At 38.6% G+C, this 20673-nt stretch overlaps 1 protein-coding gene across 1 annotated transcript in view; it reads right to left on the bottom strand.

Annotated features, from left to right (window-relative positions):
• Window positions 1–20673, bottom strand: part of USH2A (usherin) — a 737363-nt gene that overhangs the window by 417206 nt on the left and 299484 nt on the right. The window contains exons 24-30 of the mRNA XM_078441308.2: window positions 18752–18853; window positions 16142–16321; window positions 14978–15108; window positions 9310–9583; window positions 3902–4105; window positions 3694–3774; window positions 647–841 (exon numbers count right to left, since the gene is read on the bottom strand). Of these exons, the coding sequence (XP_078297434.2) occupies window positions 647–841; window positions 3694–3774; window positions 3902–4105; window positions 9310–9583; window positions 14978–15108; window positions 16142–16321; window positions 18752–18853 (1167 nt within the window). The remainder of the gene's footprint in view (window positions 1–646; window positions 842–3693; window positions 3775–3901; window positions 4106–9309; window positions 9584–14977; window positions 15109–16141; window positions 16322–18751; window positions 18854–20673) is intronic.

A 20673-nucleotide genomic window follows, 5' to 3' on the forward strand; every position in this document is an offset into this window, starting at 1 on the left:
CCAAAGGCTGAAATTTGACATTCCATTTAAATGTGCTTTAACATTTCACGAAGCTAAAAACTGCTGTCTTACTACATGTGCACGCATTTGAGTACGGGGCACGCGTGTGATGTGTACGAGCACTTCCCCCTCCAATCGCTCTGCGTGGCATAGCGCCCTGTGAGTAATTGATTCACTGGTTTGCCAGTCAAACTGCTGGTGCTCTCATCCTCCTCTACCTTGACATAATTAGGTTTAGTCAACATTTTTCCAATAAATAATGGTGCTGTGAACTTTGGCTAGTCCCAAAGAGTAAATTTTTGCATGGTGAGATAGGTAAGCTGGTTCCACATGTATACATAAGACATCTAAATGATGTCTATGGAGTGCTTAAGGACTAGAGCCCCCTGTGACCTTATCTTTTATGGAGGACAGGATATCAACCTTGTGATGAAGCTATCCATAAGAGCCCATAAACATTGTCGGATTATCCTCCTCATCCTAGGTAGATATAAGCTTCCATTTCATTAGATGGTTCTGGCTGTTTTTAACCAGGAAAAATATACGAATAACTCATGTTTTGGGGGAAAAATTCTTGAATAATGTTATTAAAAATCAAAACAAAAAGAAAATTAATCAAATCTACTCCCTACGGAATCACCCTTACCTGTGAGGGTGCTGGTATTAACAAACTCGGAACTGGCAGAGGGCATGCGGGGTGAACGGGGGTCATCCTCACTGTAGGCCCGCAGAATGTACTTCTCAATTACACCTCTAACCACAAAAGGTTCATCCCAGGTCACCTCAGTGCTATATCCGTTTATGCTGCGGACTCTTGAGGGAGTTGGCACACTTTGTGGAGCTGTGAAAGAATAAAAGAGAAAACAGAGAAATGGCCATTCTGAGAAGACTATCGCCCCTATTCTTCACTTTTAATGGCTGCAGTAAATCAGACTCAACCATTAGCATAAATACAATTTATTAGAGTTGTAACTTTTCAGCATTGATTTAATATGACTGCACATCTTGAGCCATTCAGTTTAAGCGATATTTCAAAACCATCAAAACTCCATCGACATAACGTTCTTTCGAGGGTAGTCCAGGTTTTCCAAAAACATTTAATGTACCAGACATGTTTTAAACATCACTCATAAAGAAGGAGGTGGATGGTAGGCAGATAACAAGTTCAAACAATATAATGATGTACCCCTTTGAAGCAAGATAATTAGACTGTTATTATACATCGTGGTTTGACACTTTTATATCTTCAATGTATTAGCCAAAAAATATCACAAATGTGATTGTATTGTACTTGGATGTCTGATCTAATTTTCCACATTCAATTGTTTTTCAAATTAATTTTGAAAAAGCAAAATTCTATCAGATACGATATACAGGATACATTCCTAATTGCATTTTAGGGGGTAGAGGAGCTGGCACCCTTGAGATTATACAAAATAATTTTCAGAATGTTCGAAGTGTTTTCTTCCACGTATCTCAAAAAAAAAAAAAAAAAAGGAACACAAAATGGGGATGTTTAAAGGAACTGCAACACCGCACTCACAAGCTGGGTCCCCTAATTTTAGAAATCCATAACCTTTAACTATTTATTAGCTATTTTTCCAGTTCTGATCAGTAACAACTTCAACACTGATGAAAAAACTGCTCTGGGAACACTGAGAAAAAACCCAAGGAACTCCATGGCAGGATGATGGATGAGAGGCCCGCTCTAGCTGCCCGTGGACTCCTGAGCCCTGTCGATGGAGGATCATTCTGGTTTTCCCATATCAAATATCCTCCCTCTCTGACTTTCCTGTTCAGACCAATAAAACAGGACAGCTTCAAGGGAAACAGCTTCAAGGGAGAGAAGCACAGAGGTGGAGAACCACTGTCTGTGCAGTTAAAACACCACGGGCACCTATAGAAAACACACAGGCCACACAATCAACATGCAAGCAAAGGGACAACGGGAGTGATGTTGATTTTATTAGTTCTGAAATGTGGTACAGGGCAAAGTACGGTGCCGTCTAACAGATGGCCTTCTCATAAGGGACAGAGCAAAACTGACTCAAAAATAATTAAATAGTGCAATTATTCTCCAACCCTTGGGAGCATGTAGCTGCTCAGTGTTGTGGTCAGATTATAAATATGAATTTATAGCATAAGACTTTGTGGTCAGATCATTGCTATAAATTCAGAGCTCTATTTGCATGCTCTCTCTGTGGTACTCAAAATGGGCACTATTATGCCATGTAAGCAAGGCACTTTCTAGATACCTATTTACGTTGCTGACTTAGACTGAAAGCCGGCTTTAGAGTGTATTTGTTAACAAAGCAGAGGAGGTGAACTAGGGGCAGAGGACAGGCCAGTAACAAATGAATATTTTATATCAGAGCTTTCTCCAAGCTCTGAAGTTGAAAAGGATTTTAAGAGACTATTCGGCTCATTGTCTTGCCTATAAATAGATGATAATTTAAATCACCTTGGAAAAGTGTCAGGTTGTCCTCTTCTGGAAAATCTGTAGGCAAAGAGCTTTGAAAATTATTCTTAGTAGCCCATCTCAGTATTTAGTTATCCTAGACTAAGAAGATTTCTCAAAAGGTGTCTGGGTTAGTAGCCCATGGTTAATAATAAGTATGAGAGAACGTCTTGGTGAAAAACACACCTTTAGACAAACGGGGAGTTGTTAAGGATAAACTTCCTTCAAGAGACATAAATGGCAGTCTTACAGACATTTATTTGACTCTCTGACCAATATTTGACTCACAATGGTAAAAGCCCACTGCCTCGCAAAACTTTTTGCAATGAATGCCTTCCTGTGATGGTATCATGTGAAAAGACGTTGTGGTCACTGTGAGAAGTACAAAGCACTTATAAGTCGGTTGTCTGAGATTTGATCTAATATATTCTATCTTCTGGGGTTTTTCCCCCCTCTAACTCAAACAATTTGGACCCATCAGCAGTTTCTATCCTGGGAGAGTCATTCTAAGATCCTAATAGTCACCACCATGGCAAACATCTGTCATGATGTGATAAAAGACATATCTGCTTCCAACTGGGTTCGGGTTGCAAATGTACCCTCTGCGGGAGAGAGGTGAGGGGGTGCCACTCCTACCCATGGCAATTAATCCTGACGTTAGCTCCTTGTGTTCTATGCAGTCTGTAAGTTTCCTGTCCACAGATATGTCACTACAGATACAGGCCTATTAGATCCTTAAGACAACTTGAACCTCCTCCCTTCTGCATCGGAAGAGGAAAGAATCAAGCCTGAGCAAACACTTACTAAATGACTGAAAAATCAAAAGCACTGACCTCCTAAGCATCTTAGCCATTGACATTTGTAAACCAAGGCATGTTCTTTCATAAGATTACAAACATACTACTTGCTTCAGGATAATAGTCTCTTCTTTTTCTTTTTTTAAATTTTTTTTAATGTTTATTTATTTTTGAGACAGAGAGAGACAGAGCATGAATGGGGGAGGGTCAGAGAGAGAGGGAGACACAGAATCTGAAACAGGCTCCAGGCTCTGAGGTCAGCACAGAGCCCGACGCGGGGCTCGAACTCACGGACCATGAGATCGTGACCTGAGCCGAAGTCGGACGCTCAACCGACTGAGCCACCCAGGCGCCCCTCTTCTTTTTCTTACATGCACAAACATGTATGCACAGAGATGTGCACGTGTGTGCACATACACATTTTAACATAAAATTTACCTGCTCCTGTTGTACGTCCCCGATTCCAATCACTGTACACAGAACCTCCTTCGTGAGAGGCTATCACTCGATACAGGTATTCTTAAATGGAAATAAGAAGTAGACACATGAAAATATTACTCATCTGGACTAGTAGTGGGCTGGCAGGGAGGGAAGAGGAGACAAGTGGGAGACATGTAACATTTAATTTAGAGCACGTCCACATTACCTGTAAAAGGCTGGAGACCACTATCGTAAACACTCTGCTCTTTTCCCCGGTAAACCAGGATGGAGTCATTTCCCCTGCAGTTACCAACGCTGTCAGTTGATAGGCATCCATCCAGATTGACTCTGACAGCACCGCTGGACACAGATGCCAAGTTAACGACAGCACCCCGTGCAAATTTAACATCCTTCATGCAGCCACCGAAACCTAGCAAATAGTAAGGGATTAATATCACATAAAAGGCTTGAGTCATTAATTACCAATCATTTCTGTCCTCTGCAGGATTACGTTTTGATGAGGTGTGGGGGGTTGCTGTAGATACAATTTTTTAAACTTTTGAGTCTCATTTGGGAAATCCTTTATGCCTCCTTCTGCTTTTTACCAGGCTAAGTTGTCACGAGAAAGTATTTATATTTATCTTGAAAAAATACAAAGCTGCTAATTATAACTGAATATATTCAATTGAAAGTATTTCTTATACTTCTTTAGGCCCACATTTTCTCATTCTCTTTATTCTTTTGAAATAAAATTTCGGCAATTAGACCTTATGGTACAGGGCTAGCCACATGTCCCTCAATTCTGGAAAATTCAGTTACATATATAAGGCACTGTTTAAGCAACAAAAGTAGTATTTGAAGGAGCACAATTATTTTAACAAGCTCCCTGGGGGAAAATACCCTATGAGGATTGTTAGGCAAGATAGCAAGAGGGAGAATATCGTTTCAGTATATTCTGAAACGCTAAGATACTGATATGAATTCTGTTAGAATCTTTCCAGAGTTAGAAAACTAAATCCCAGTTACAGCATACAGAGGAGCTATTACTATGCTCTACTATCGTCAGAGCGTTCCACAATTTTGACTACACACAATGGTCACTGCTTTTATATTCACGTTAGCACCACAGAGAGCAAATTCAGCTCTGGCAACGGCAACATCCGGAGGTTTCTCGGAATATGTGTTCTACCCTGTTTGCTCTCTGTGTTGATAGCAGACAGCCCGATCTGAGGCTCGAACTCATGAACCGTGAGATCATGACCTGAGCCAAAGTCAGACGCTTAACCAAATGAGCCACCCAGGTACCCCACTACCCAGTTGACTTTAGAACGACCACAGTGCAGTGTAGTTCTGTGAAGTTTAACAGGAAATGTGGAAGGAATAGATTAGGAGTATGCACTGGTTTTTTTGTTAGAGAACCATAGGGCATCCAGTCAGCCAGAGAGTAGCAATGGCTTTGCATTACATGCTATTTTGTGTAAATAGAGATCAGCTCAATAAGTTTGCCAGCATTCTGCACAGAAAACTGCACAAAATTGTAAAAGAAGGGATGAACAGACTGGGTTGGCGATAGCACACACTGACTCTTACTGAACAAAATACTGTCAAGTTTGAAGGGCCCCAAACACATGCTTAGCTCTTTTCAAGATTAAAGCACATCAGCAGGAAGAGAAAATAAAACATAATGCAACGCCTAACAGTAAAATAAGCTAATAGTAACAATGACCATATTGTTCTCTTCAGCATTTATATGATGTCTTATTATGTCTTCTAACACATTAAGTTGCAGCCTATTTCCTTTTAAATGCCTTTGCTATTATTCACGTTCCTTTCGGCCCCACTGATCAATACTGCTAGTCTATCTTGAACACACAGTAGACACTCCATAAGTTGGGTGAATGGAATTGAAAGCAATGAAGTTCAATATAAAAGCATCTGCTTGAAAATTCAGAAGTGAAGAATTCTGAATTCTCTACCAGCAGTGATTTTCTGATGGCTTATAGCTCAGTTACCTAACTTCTCTCTACGCTGGTTTCCCTAACAACAAAATGCAAACAGTGGAAAGGCAGCTCTGGTACACATCGAAGTGCTGTTATCAGAAAAGTCCCATTATTCTTTAAAGGGCACAGAGTTTCAGTTTTACAAGATGGACAACGTGCTGGAGACGGATGATGGCGGTCGCACAACAACGTAAATATACTCAATGCTGCTGAACTGTGCGCTAAATGGCTAAGATGGTAACATTTATGTATATTTTACAATTTAACGAATTAAGAATAAAAAAAGAAATGTCTTAAAAAATCATTCATGGTGGGGCACCTGGGTGACTCAGTTGTTTAATGGTCTGACTTCGGCTAAGGTCATGATCTCTTGGCCCATGAGCTCGGGCCTCACATCAGGCTCTGTGCTGACAGCTCAGAGCCTGGAGTCTGCTTCCGATTCTGTGTTTCCTTCTCTCTCTGCCCCCTCCCACTAGTGCGCTCTCTCTCTCTCTCTCTCAAAAATAAACATTAAAACAATTTTTTTATTAAAAAAAATTAATTCGTGGAATAGAATTTTAAAATTTAGGAAAGGCCATCAAGGTAGTCTTCCTTCATTCTGGAGATAAGGAAAAAGGTCCAGAGAGTATTGGATGAGGTTTCTAAGTATTAATCCTCCTTAGGAAGTGGTATGCTGGCCTCAGGCCTTGGAGGTGAAGGAAACTGAGTTCTAGTGTGTGGTCCTCACCATGCTATGTAAGAACAGACAGACAGTTTTGCCAAATCAAGTCACGGTTCTTTCAACTCTGCACCATCAGAACGATTTCCACCAGAAATATTCTTCAACTACCTTCAAAATATAATTGGGATGTTAGGATAGAAAGAGGGGAAAGGGCCTAGCAGTGGGAGGAAAGGAGATGCCTCCTTTGCTTGCTTTTGAGAATCAGAAATGACTCCCCACCCCCAGGCCTCCAAATAACTAAAAGGTGGCCCGGAATTCTACACTGACAAATCACCACCCAACACAGAGGCACTTGGGCTGGTAGGAAGGCCTTGGCAGAGCTGAATTTGCTCTCTGTCATGCTAACATGAATACGAAAGTGGCGACCACTGTGTATAGTCAGAACTATGGAACTCAGTGAAAATGGCAGAGCAGAGTAATAGCTCCTCTGTGTGCGTTCAGCCCCTACTCCTCCCTTCTCCACACAGGTCTTTGGGTAGAGCATAACCTGTGATATCACGGGCCATGGCCCTGTCGCCCCCAACCTGGAGGTAAGTGATAGTCCCAAGTGGTAGTTCTAAGATAAATGCCCGTGCTCTGAGGTGATACATCTTCAGCAAATTAGGCTGCCCAGCATTTCCGTACCACAGAGGAAAGTTAATTTGCATTTGATTCAAAGGAAGATTACAACATTAATGGACAAGAAAAAAAATAGCGGTAATATGACCACAAAATAGAGCCTCTGCAAAAAGGTGCTAATTGAGAAGCACAGAACACTTTTAAGACCATTTGAGAGTGGATTAAAAAAAATACAGTAAGTGAACATGATTAATTTTAATTGCAATTTACTACATACAGGCAGCACCCCCATATGGTGAATATTCTCCTGATCGCTATATAAAACGTGCAGTTACTTATATAGATCAGTATCACTCAAAGCATCTGAGACAGAATCTTTGGGAATAGGGTCATAAAATCTGCATTTTTAATAACCTTTCCAGGAGATTCCGATGTATCTTGAATAGTAATAATAATAACAGCTGATTTTATTGAGTTCTTACTATGTTCCAGCTACTATACTTCAATATTTTATCAGTGGCTTGAGAACCACTGATATGTATGATACTGCAATGATAAAAATTTAGTATTACCCATAAATAAAATATCTCTCAGTATCATAGACTTAGTCATAGTGCAGATTAAATTATCCCCTTTGGGTTTTTATGTTGATGTGTTAAGCTTCTATCATGATTGTCTCACAATTCCAGTTAAAATTTGGCTAACGCCATGTCTCTATGCCCATCATAGTAATGGGTTTTTGTGTACTTTGAAAGTATAAGGCCACAGATGCAGGGGATTTGTTTCCTAGATGTAAGTAGGATCAAGTAATCTGGCTCATCTAAAGGGTTTTCAAGCTCTTTCTAACCTCAGAAACCTGAAAACCAGGAGAAGCCCTTATATGAATGTAATATTTTTAGCTGCTGTTACATCTTAAGTGCCTGGAAAATGTCATTACTGTCTTACACCCCAGATATTCATTAACTCCTTACTAGTACCCTTCTAAAAGTCTCCTTAGAGCTTGCCATATATTTTCTATTCAAAGGCATTTAAATCTTTATGTACTTACCAAATAGGCAAAGACTGCTTCATGGAAACTTTAACCATTCACAGTACATAGATTTTGAAATATGTAGAGAACATTTTCTACATGGGAGCATGCTTAGTCACAAACTAGAAGTTTCTGTGCTTTCCCTAATTTATAGCAAAGGAATACTGGCCAATGACCATAAAAGGGAATCCTTGATTATAATAAGGAGAGTGGATTTTGACACCAGGCTGGCCTGAGACAGAAAGGCTTGCTATCTGCTTACTAACCATGTGACCTTGGGCAAGTTACTTTGCTCTTTAGTTTTCTCATCTGTAAAACGGGCGTATAAATAATAATACCTAAGTCATGGGCTTGTTAGGAAGAGATGGGCCACTTAGTTTCATGTAAAGCTTTCAGAACCATGCCTAGCACACAGAATGCACTCAGCTACTGGTAGCCTTTTTTGTATTAAAAATTTCTCTGATTATGTTCAAATTCCTTTTATGAGTTAAATGCTTGCTCTAGTTATAAGTCATGCACTCATGCACTTTTTCTTTCATTCAGGTAATTAATAATAAATGAAATATATATTTTTCACCAGCATGTTTAAAATTCAACTAAACCCACCCTTTCATGTGCTTTGCTATGGGGGAGCTCCATGGAAATGCACAGAGACAATTAGAAGTTATGTCAGAAAAAAACCCCAGTAAAATTTAATGCCATTTTTCTTGGCTGTGCCCACCAACCTAGTTTATTTTTTTAATCTATGAACACAGATAATGGTCAGTATTTGAAAGAACCAGAGCCTCATATGTTTTCTTTGAAAACACATGAGGAAATATATATATATAAATTATAATTGTATATGTTAAAGACAAGTTAGAATAAATATATTGATTATAAACAGGTATGAGGGCACACTCTTAAGGGCAACATACAAAAACTATCTGAAAAAAATGTTCTGTGATTTTAAAATTTTTTTAGGTTTAATTTATTTTGAGAGAGAGCACGTATGTGAGTGGGAGAGAGGCAGAGAGAGAGGGAAAGAGAGAATCCCAAGCAGGCTCCGTGCTGTCAGCGCAGAGCCTGATGCAGGGCTCTATCCCACCAACTGTAAGATCACGACCTGAGCCAAAATCAAAAGTCAAACATTTAGCCAACTGAGCCATGCGGGTACCACTGTGGTTTTTTTTTTTTTTTAAGCTTAAAATTCTTCAAAAAAGGGATGGGTAGGTATTGCTTTCGGCCTGATTCTGTTGTTGTATCTTAAAACATGAACCCACCAAAACCTGCTGTATTTATACCAGGGCTGTATTTATTTGGGAATTCTTTCAGATGGACTTTACCTTGTTCCAGACTCAGGTATTTAAAAGAGTCGTGCAGCTCCTGTGGGGTTCCTCCCACATAGACCAGGGAATTCACCATCAGTGGCTGGGCTCTGGACTGTGATGCACGCTCCCTCAGTTCATTCATGCTTGCTGTTAAGATGGAACCTTTCTTTTTAATAATCACTTTATTCCACCTCCCATCACAATAGGACAGTCCCAGCCATAGATCCACTTGTGTAAAGGTAAGACTGGTATTTAACCGGAAGCTCAATATTCCACTCTTCAGTTCCATCTGTATTTCACATTAAAAAAGAAAATAGGCATATAAAAAGACTGCAGAATGGCAGTTTGGGAGAGAGCAGAAGGTCAATTTCTTGTAGAAAAGCAACAAATTTCCCTGAAAGCACTCTATAAAAATGTTCCACTTTATTCTAAGCAGGACTGGAGTAACATGTAATGGAGTACTCTGCAAGCTTATAATTGACGTGAAGATTGTTGTATTAAGTCAAATTCATACCCATTAATGATCACACAATGTGATATGATACTATGTAGGCAAAAACTTTTATTATTATTATTGTTTGGTGCAACATAGGTAAAAGATTCAACCCTAGCATAAGTAACTGAATGACTGAAGAGAATAGTTTGAACTATGTCACTGTTTTTACTTGAGTTTTTAGAAAATGAGAAAATACTACTTCATATATCAACTTAATTTGGGGGAAAAATATGACAAGACAATAAGAAAATGAAATGTCAAGCCTGATTAAGCTTATTTTAACTGGTTGGTGAACTCAATTTCACATTTGTAAGATGGATTTTTATTCAATATTTCATTTTTATTATTCTAAATCTCTAACTAACATAATTGCTTCTATGTGTATTCTTTTAGATTAGGTGCCATTTTCTAATATGAATACATTTTACCCAAATTTTCATGGCAAAGGAAATGCCTCCATATGTTTTCCTTCAAAATGTTACATGACAATTATTTTATCTACTATGTTTTTATTTTGTTAGAACTCCCATCAGCAAAAATAGGATACTTAAAAATTTGAGATCAATCATGTCAAATGAAATTCAGTAATTCCAGATAAAAATTACTTTTTCTATGTAAATTCATCTTTGTGAAGTACATTGGATAAGCAGTCATTTATCCATTCATTCAATAAATATTGAGTCCCCCACCATGTTCTATGAACCTGTTCCCAAGAATCACATTTTCCAATAGCAAACATCTGGGGTAATACTATAACCAAGAGAAGAATAGGGTACAATGACAGCAAAGAAAGGATATACATTTTGTTCCTTGGGAACTGGAAAAGGTTTAAATTAATATTTTTGGAAGTATGTAAGATTCATGGAGAATCCTTCAACACAGGGAGATTAACATGTCCAATGGCATGAGGACATGTATGAGCTCATTAGGTTTAGAAAAAAAGACTAAATTAGGTAAGACAAAAGATACACAGATTGGGGGGGGGGGGGCATGGGTTAGAAAGAGTCTTGCCAGATATGTAGAAACAAGGTTTTGGAGGATTTTGAGTCATATGGAAAAATATTCATCTTTCTCTTGTGTGCCTGCCTCCAAAAGGCTATATTCTTTCCACTATCATCTTGTGCTAAAAGTCTACCCTTTAGGTCATAGGAAGTTCATACTGGAAATGAAAGCTAGACTGGAATTGGAGAAACCTATTAGAGAATCACTACAGTGGTGAGAAAAATGACAAGAACCATTGAAATAAAGATAACAATGGTGAAGACAGTGACAACTCAGTCAAAGAGGTATTTTAAAAGCAACTCAGCTTTTTAAGTCTCAGCAGGACATGGCAAACAGCTGAATGTGTTAAATGAATGAAGAGTAAGTCAAAGATATCCATGCTCTTTCTCGTTTGGGTGTGTTTTACCACCATCCCAATATGGAAAGCACTAGAAAGAAAGACTTGGTATTATCATTGTCAGTGAGGAATGAGGTCAATTTTAAACACACTGAGTTTGAAATGTCTATAAAACATTCAGAAGAAACTTTTTTTGAGGCAGTTGAACATAAAGATAGGCCAGTAAAATAGACAAGGTTTATGAAAGGATAAGTGAGATCATCCAGTTAGTATCAAAGCAAGAGTCCTCAGCAAGACCAACATCTTAAGGGGACGGCAGGGTAGATGTAATTCTATAAGTCAACAACAATCTTCTTGGAGAAGCCAAGGATTTAATGAAAATCAAGAGCAACTAGTATTTTGGAAAGTCGGTAGGGAAGAATATTTTAAGAAAAAAAAAGATGACAGTGGAAGATCAAGTAAATAAAGACTGAAAAATTATCTCGTAGACTAGAAAATGCAGGGGTCACTGGCAAGTTTGAAAATTCTGTAGTGCAATGTGGTAGGGCTAGGAACCATATTTACAGTATTTGAGGACTAAGGTGTGATATAAAAATAAGTGGAAATAACCAGAGTAGTTACTTTCAATGCAATAGGCTCTGAAGGGAAGGGAAATACAACAGAGGAGTTTTCCAAGTCAAAAGGAAAAATATTTAAGATAAATGAGGCTCAACCATTTTATATATAGAGGGAGAAGAGCCGATGTGGAAGGAACACTGGAACTTAACAAAAGAGAAAATCTGTAGCACAAGCTCTTGCAGGAGAAGGGATAGAATATAGAGTAAAGGTAGAAATATTAACTTTGGTTGTAATCATAGTAATTATATATTTGTCCTCCTGAGTCAGGAGAGAGTGAAACCCAGACTTGGCTCATAAAAACAAAAGTTGTAGGTTGAAAATTTGGAAGATGAGGAGATTATGTTTCTTTCCATTATAAGAATGAGACTATCTGAAGACATTCAGGTTGTGGTGTTTTCCAGTCCTGACATTCTTTTTCTTTCATGTTCTACATTTAATCTATGAGCAAATCCTATAAACAATAAATAGTGTCGAATGAAAGAATTAGGACCCTCAAGACTCAGTGTGTCACCAGTCTTCATACCTGTATTAGTTCTCCTGTGGTGTTCAGTAAACTGGCTATTGAAACTGAAGAGCTAGGGGCTAAACTGATTCACTCAGAGTTGTGGAATTGAAGACACAAGTTGAGGGTGTTGTCAGAAAAAATGGTTGAAAAGCTGCATTATGGTGTCTAAGGAACAGAGCACGTAAGTTAAACAGAAAGTGGTCTAATAGCCAATGGTCTCAATGTCTTTGTGAACTCAATAAGAGAGAACGAGAGCTCAAAGAGTAGAAATGTTATATTTTGAGATTTAAGAGTTTAGCAGTAAAAACTTTCTGAGTTAATCAAGTTCCCCGGACAGCCACGTATGTTGAAGCTACTTAGGATAACAGGAAAAAATCTTATTGAGGAATAAACTGTGAGAAGCCTAGGTTCTCAGATACAGAGGAGAAGAATGTGAGTTCTGTGAATGTCTGCTTCCTTTATAGCTGTATTGGAAGTGCTAAAAGAAAGCCTAACACAGAGCAGACACTCAATATATATTGGCCTAAATGTTTTGATTAAGATTTATTTCATTAAAGCTTAAAATTAACATTATTCAATAAGGTGGGGATTCATTATATTTCCAAAGTCAGTGAACGGAGGAAGATGGAGGGCTGGATGTAGGTATATCAGGATGTGTGAGCCTCCAAGAGAGGCAAGTGCTCCTTGAGAGGAAAGGCCAAATGATAAACACCTCTGCATTCTCTCCAAGATTTATGCACAGATAGATGTTAAGGAATGCTCAGAGTCACCATAACATGAATTCATTCACATGTTCAGTCACTCATTCATCCAATAATATTTATCAAATACTTAATAATTGCAAGAGTTAGGCTGAAGGGGCACCTGCGTGGCTCAGTCAGTTAAGCATCTGACTTTGGCTCAGCTCATGATCTCACAGTTCGTGAATTTGAGCCCCTCATCGGGCTCTGTGCTGACAGCTCAGAGCCTAGAGCCTGCTTCAGATTCTGTCTCCCTCTCTTTCTGCCCTTTCTCAACTTATGCTCTGTCTCTTTCTCAAAAATAAACATTAAAAAAAATTAAAAAATAAAAACAAAAAAAAAAAGAGGCACTGAAGATAGAACTATAAAGAAGACACAAAATTCCTGTGTTAAGAAAGATTACATTTCAGGGGTGCCTAGGTGGCTCAGTCGGTTAAGCATCCAACTTTGGTCCACGTCATGATCTCAAGGTTCCTGGGTTCGAGCCCCAAGTCAGGCTCTGTGCTGACACCTCAGAGCCTGAAGCCTGCTTTGGATTCTGTGTCTCCCTCTCTCTCTGCCTTTCCCTAGCTCATGCTCGCACTCTCTCTCTCTCTCTGTCAAAAATAAACTTTAAAATAAAAATAAATAAGAAATTTAAAAAATTTAAATAAGATGAAATTATAACAAATTCTATGAAGGGATATATTTCCACTTACCTGGGCAGCAAATTTGACATTATATAATCTAGGAATGAACAAAATCAATGAATTGGAAACATCCTAGAATCATAAAATCACCAACACATGTGTTTTACTACTTACTTGCCTAGATATGAGCAATGAGATTAAGGTGTTCATAATTTTCCCCTGAGTCTATGTAAGTTCTTTAAAATAACTTTTTAAAAACTTACATTTTAATAACATACTTATTTTTTTAAAACTTTTTTTAATGTTTATTTATTTTTGAGAGACAGAGACAGAGCATGAGCAGGCAACGGGCAGAGAGAGAGGGAGACACAGAATCTGAAGCAGGCTCCAGGCTCTGAGCTGCCAGCACAGAGCCCGACGCGGGGCTCGAACTCACGAACCACAAGATCATGACCTGAGCTGAAGTCGGCCGCTTAACTGACTGAGCCACGCAGGTGCCCCCATAACATACTTATTTTTGACAATGATATCTGACTGTCTGATTAAAGGCAAATAAAAGTAATCACACTTGCTGACTGTACTTAGAAAAATGTATGAAAATGTTCATAGCAGCCCATTTGCCATAGCAAAAACACGGAAACAACCAGTATGTCATTGACAGAAGAGCTAAATTACACAGTCATGAAAATATATACCTACATGGAGAACATGAGTGACTCAGGAATAATGTCGAGTGCAAAAAACAATTGCCTCAAGGTAGAGTATAATGCAACTCTTATAAATGTCAAAAACAAGAATTTTCAGGCATTCATACATTTTGTTGAAACTGCAGCTACATGCAAGGGGATAATGAACACAAAATTCTAATTACATATTACCTCCAGAGGGGGATAGGAAAATGGGATAGGAGAGACCCTATAAGTAAATGTAAAAAATGATATTTTAATTCTTGCATTGGGTTGTAGGTTCATGTTTACTGTACTTTTATACTTTGTGTGAGTGTGTAATACGAAGCATTTATTGTATATAGTTTTTAACAGCATTATATAAGAAATAACAAAGGACATAATATTTTTCATATGTTGGGAAACTAAGTGGGATTTTCATAATTCCTCATAACTACTCTGCTTTGCTAAAATTACAATTTTCACAGTAATAATTGTCATTTAAAATAAATCACGATCTTAGAGCACAAAATGTTTCACAGGACTCCAAACCTAAAAATGACTTAAGGAAGGAAAACAAAAATGGATTTCAAGAGAAACCCCAATTTAGCAAAATATTAACACATGCCTTATTTATCTCAAAGTTGTATCTGATATTTTTAAGTAAATTTAACTAAATTTATACACATACAGCAAGAAAATCAGGTCCATCTTTGTTGTAAACAAAAAGAAGCAACCCATTCAATTGGTCAGTTCTGAACTTCAAGGAAATCTCAAAATCCATTCCACCATGAAACATGTGCGACTGAAGTTCCAGAAACCCTTTAAAGAAAAGAATATGTACATGTCAGTGTGTATAAAGCAATAGTGCCAGCGTTATGAAGGTGTAACAAAGACTAGGACGAATACCGTCATTGAGTAAGTCTCTCGCAAAAGAAGATGCAAATCAATGTTGAGAAATCCCCCTTGTACTTGTACGGAAGTAGCAGAATGAACTGGATATACATTTTAAGAGGAAGCAATTTACTCTCTAAATCATGGATATAGTTAAGACTATTATTGCTTTATATCAGAATTCACGATAAGAAATTGCATTGACTAAGAGAAATTCAGAATAATGACAGTGTTGAGAAAAGAGCAACAGAAAAGTGCACAGACTGGGATATTATTCATCTTTCTATCCTGAAGGTGGTTTAAGCAACTGAATAAGTAACCAGCTTAGTTATAAACATAGGAAGCAGAGGTGGGCTTTTATCTGAAGTACTATCCACCAGGCCATTATATTCCCTTCCACTCCCTTACCCTGAGTGACGGCCAGGCAGAGACTGGGCTGGGGAGGTACGCCAGGTACACTGCTCCTCGCTTCTGCAGCAGCCTCTCGAGCAATGGCAGGGATGACCGTGACATCCTCCAGCTCCTCCTCACTAACCTACGCACCCCATTACATAGCTGACATTTTGCTCTCGAGAATATGGTCCATCTACACCATGGGATAAATAGATATTTGTGGATTCACCCGGTAAACATAACACTTCCAAAACATCTTTCCAAGTAAAACTGCATTCTAAGTAAAACATCTGGCATACCAAAAGATATTTTTGATACTACCAAATATAAACCAAGCATTGCCATGGGTTAACAGAGATCTGACACACGAATATATGTCCATGAGTCTTACAACTTGTATTACATATTCAGACTTGGAGGAAATGTTTATGTGTATCATGGCGTAACTAGTTATTTCCGTGACACTAGGTTCAGAAGAGGTCAAAGTAATAGGACAGGAGGGATTAAATTGTGCAAAGGATAGAAACTAGCTGCTAAGCAACTGCTGGTGTCTCTTTCAGAACCTTACCTGTTCCTAGGAACTGGGCTCCCTCCTGTAGTGACGTGGGACATCCCTCCCAGCTGTTATACACGTTGACTTGCTCTTCAGCACTCTGCCAAATCAGAGGCTCCCAAATAGCAAAGGGATTATAATTCTTCATAAAATACATATCCTTGACACAGCCCACAAAACCTTTACGGATTATGTCTGTAGGGGTCGAGAGATATCAATAAATATGTATTTTGGAAACATTCTTTCAAAGCAATTAATTTTATGTGTCATTCACATAAAAGAAACAGGCAATAGCTCTCACTACCTATTTACTGCAAACCTCTTAATGATTCATGTAAACACCACACCATTACCTATGCTGAGTGGTAACAGTTATAATGTCAGATCCACTGTTTCCAAAGAAATAGATGTTTATGTAGAAATTGTGGTTTTATGGGAGTAGCCAGAATATTGCCTTTTGAACTAACAAGAAGATTTCATCTGCCACTAGTCTTAAAAATAAAAGTGTTGTAACAAGTTTTTGTTTTTTTTTTTTTAATTTTTTTATGTTTATTCATTTTTGAAAGACAGAGAGAGACACAGCACAAGCAGGGGTGGCGTGGTGAGAAAGGGGGACACAGAATCTAAAGCAGGCTCCAGGATCCACGCTGTCAGCACCAGGGCCCGACGCGGGGCTCGAACTCACGAACCGCGAGATCAGGACCTGAGCCGAAGTCGGATGCTCAACCGACTGAGCCACCCAGGCGCCCCAACAAGTTTTAAAAGTAAGATTTGAAGGAAGTGTTTCTATTAATCTAATCTCGTTTGTATTTTAGTTCTTTCATCATTATGAACCAGTCTATTACACAAGTAAGTCAATAATTTGATTTCATATTTAGGAATTAATATAATATTGAACTTAATTTTAGAATGCCCCGGACCAGGCAAAGGTAGGGTTTATGAACATAGCAAATAGCTGGTAATAGGAGTTGGGAAAGAAATGAAGTGAAATGAGAGAATTAGAACTAGAGAGCAAGAAAAACCTAGAGAAGAGGAGGCAGCATCGCAGCTAAGGTCACACTGCATCCAGTGATGTCCATACTGATCCACACAAAGCTTCGATCTCGGCTTTTGAGTTTATGACTTGATTCTAGGGAAGGTATTCACCAGCAATCAAAGTTCTACAAGGTCAGATTATTTATTTATTTATAATGGAGATATGTCCTCCACAGGAAGGGTACTTGGAGCCAGGTATGCTCTCTTCCCAGTGCCTGTTTGTACCATAGCCAAGACATGTGCTGGATGGACAAAGAACTGGGGCAAAGACTGAGAGCTCGCTTGCTCTCTCTCTCTCTCTCTCTCTCTCTCTCTCTCTCCCTCTCCCTCTTTCTCCCTCTCTCTCTTTTTCTCTAGTGGGTGTGTGTGTATGAATGTTTTCGAGAGACTTCTCTCTCTACCTGTCTAAAGTAGTCCAATAAAAACCCTCTCTATTCTAGAGATATCTGAGGAGGCAACTACATTCAGTCTTGGGTATTTAAATATATCCCTCTCCAAATTTCACTGAAAACATTTTATTCCTTTTGATCTTCTTCACCGTTATTCCTTGAAGATCCCCACCCATGAACAATTTATATTTATTTAGGTTCTAGCTCATGTGTAATATTTATGTAGTTACATTTTACTTCCTGGGAGAGACTGAGGCGATACCCTATATGCCCTTCAATGCAGACATGGGAAAACTACCCTAAAATCTTAGCAATGCTTTTGGAAGGATGTTTTTTTTTTTTTTTTTTTCTTTCTGCCTAAGGTTATTTCTGTCCATGGTAGTTTTTTATTGGTTTCATTTTGAATCTGTTTTTGTTCTCTCATTCCAAAAATACAGGAATTATTTTGTTTATGTCTTACAGTACTTATGGCATTTGCTTGACATTATACATTTATATATTTGTACCCTCTATTGTGGCAAAGACCACATTTTGTTCATCTGTGGATATCTAAGGTCTGGTTTAGAGCTGATCACATGTTCAATACTCAGGGAAGTTTATTTACCCTGTTTAGAGTATAAATCAAGCCCATAGTTTCCTATTTCTGTGTTGCTTCAGATTAAAATCTAAAAAAATTGACACATAATCCTAAAACAACATTTATTTTTTTAAGTTTATTTATTTTGAGAGAGGGAGAGAGAGTAAGCATGTGCAGGGGAGGAGGAGAGACAGAGAGAGGGAGAGAGAAAATTCTAAGCAGGCTCTGCACTGTCAGCTCAGAGCCCAATGCGGGGCATGAACTCATGAACCATGAGATCATGACCTAAGCCAAAATCAAGAGTTGGATGCTTAACTGACTGAGCCACCCAGGTGCCCCTAAAATAACATGTTTTTGACTGAAATTAGTATCATTCACTTCAAAAGTTTAATATACTTTTTAATAAACTCTTTTTATATATCAGGGGCTGGCACGAAGAATTTAAATGCAAGTAATACATGGTTCCTTTAGAAAAAAGGAAACCTAAGGGACATTTTTGTCTTGATACAGGAATAGCATGAGATAAAATATAATACTATTATTCATACCTTATAATAATGTACTCATACTTGATCCTGTTGTAAATTTTGGTGACAACATATAAATCCTAAAGAGGAAACTCACCAGGATCCTTCCTGAGGATGGTATAACCCTGTGGAAGCCCTCCCACAAACACTCCCGTGTTCCCTCCGATAATAGTGCTCCCATTCGGTGTGGCCGAGGAACCTATGGAAAAGGAGATGAGAATTTCAACTTCCCCGGAATAATCTGGGTTCTGTTCACTTAACAAATGATTAAACCCTTCACTGAGCTTCTGGATACCACTCTTGCTTGGTTCTCCTCTTTGTTGTCTTTCTTCAATGGTTCTTCCTCGCTGTCCCAACATCTTGATGCTGGAAGGACCAGGTCTCCTGCCTTCTCAGAGCTCTCTCTCTCCCCACATACATGGGTATACGAAGTCCTCTAGATGACTTGGAGTGCTTGGCACCTATGTGAACCACCAGCCCCAAAGACAAGAGGAGGCCTGGGTCCCCAACTATGTTGTGTTCACAGCACACATCTGTTATGATTTCTAACTCCATTCTTCCTTTGAAGGAGAGGTGTTTTTTTGTTTCCTCAGACTCAGAGCCCAAACCACTCTAATTAGCCTTACTTCCATGTGGTCCCTTGGTAAGTGCATGCCATCCTCAGCTGACAATTCCCAATGTATATCTTTAGTCTGGAACTCTTCCCTGAACTCAGACTTGTACCCAGAAGTCTACCTGATATTTCCACTTGGATGCCTCATAGATACTAAGACTGACCATGTTAACACTGAACATCTCTCTCTATATCAGCTTCCCCCATGATCCTGTCAACCTTAGTTATGGCAGCTACATTCTTCCAGTTGCCCAGACCCCAAACTTAGCAGTCATGTTCTACATTAGGGACTAGCAAACTCGTTATGTAAAAGGCCAGGTAGTATATAATTTAGGCTTTGTAGACCAGGCAGCTTTAAGTGGTCACAGGCAATACAAAACAAATGGGTAAAGTTGTGCTCCAATAAAACTTTATAAAATAATGATGAGCAAGATATGGCCCACAAGGGGCTTGCTAATCCTGCTCTACTGGAATCAAATCCTTTTTTTTTAAAGTAGGCTTTATACTCAGCACAGAGCCCAATGTGGGGCTTGAACTCACAACCTCAAGATCAAGACTTGAGCTGAGATCAAGAGTCAAATGCTTGACCCACTGAGCCACCCACACACCTCTTGAATCTAATCCTTTTAATTTAACATTTACAATATACCCAGATTTCTCATTATACCCACAATTTTACTTCTTTGGTTCAAGAAACCATTTTTTTTATTGCCTGAATTATTTTATAATTATTACAGAAGTTTGTTAACTGCTCTCCATGTTTCCACCCTTGTTCTCTTTAAAATTCATTTCAAAAGAGCAGCCAAAGTGTTCTTTTTAAAGAAAGAAGTCATAACATGTCACTCCTTTCTTGACATTCTCCAATGGCTTCCCTTTTTCCAAGTAAAAGTCCAGAAAACCCTATGTAAAAAGCCCTAATGCCTCCCTGATTGCAGCCTATTATTAGCCCCTTCACCCACTCTTTTTCATAGTGACCTCTTTGTTGGTCCTTAACATGCCATACATATGTTCCTACCTCAGGGCCCTGGGACCTACTATTCTGTTGGCTTGAAACATTCTTTTCCTGGATATTTTCCTGGCTTATCCACCTACTCTCTTTTAGGTCTCTGTTCAAATGTCACCTTACCAAAGAAGACTTCTCTAACAGTCTTTTATGAAATCAAAACATTCCCCTCTCCAATACATGCATGCGTGCACACACACACTTTCTCTCTTATCTTGCTTTATTATTCTCAGAATATACACTACCTGATACTTGTTCAATATTTATTCTGTTTCCTGCCCCTCTTCTGCCTAAAATGTAAATTCTGCTCTTTGTAGCCAGTGTTTCTAGAGCAATCCCTGGGACACAGTAGGTGCTCATTACAATTCCATATTTCCTGAATAGATTAATAAAAGCCTGCATC

Source organism: Panthera onca, chromosome F1 (genome assembly GCF_046562875.1).
Source record: "Panthera onca isolate mPanOnc1 chromosome F1, mPanOnc1 haplotype 2, whole genome shotgun sequence".
NCBI lineage: Eukaryota > Metazoa > Chordata > Mammalia > Carnivora > Felidae > Panthera > Panthera onca.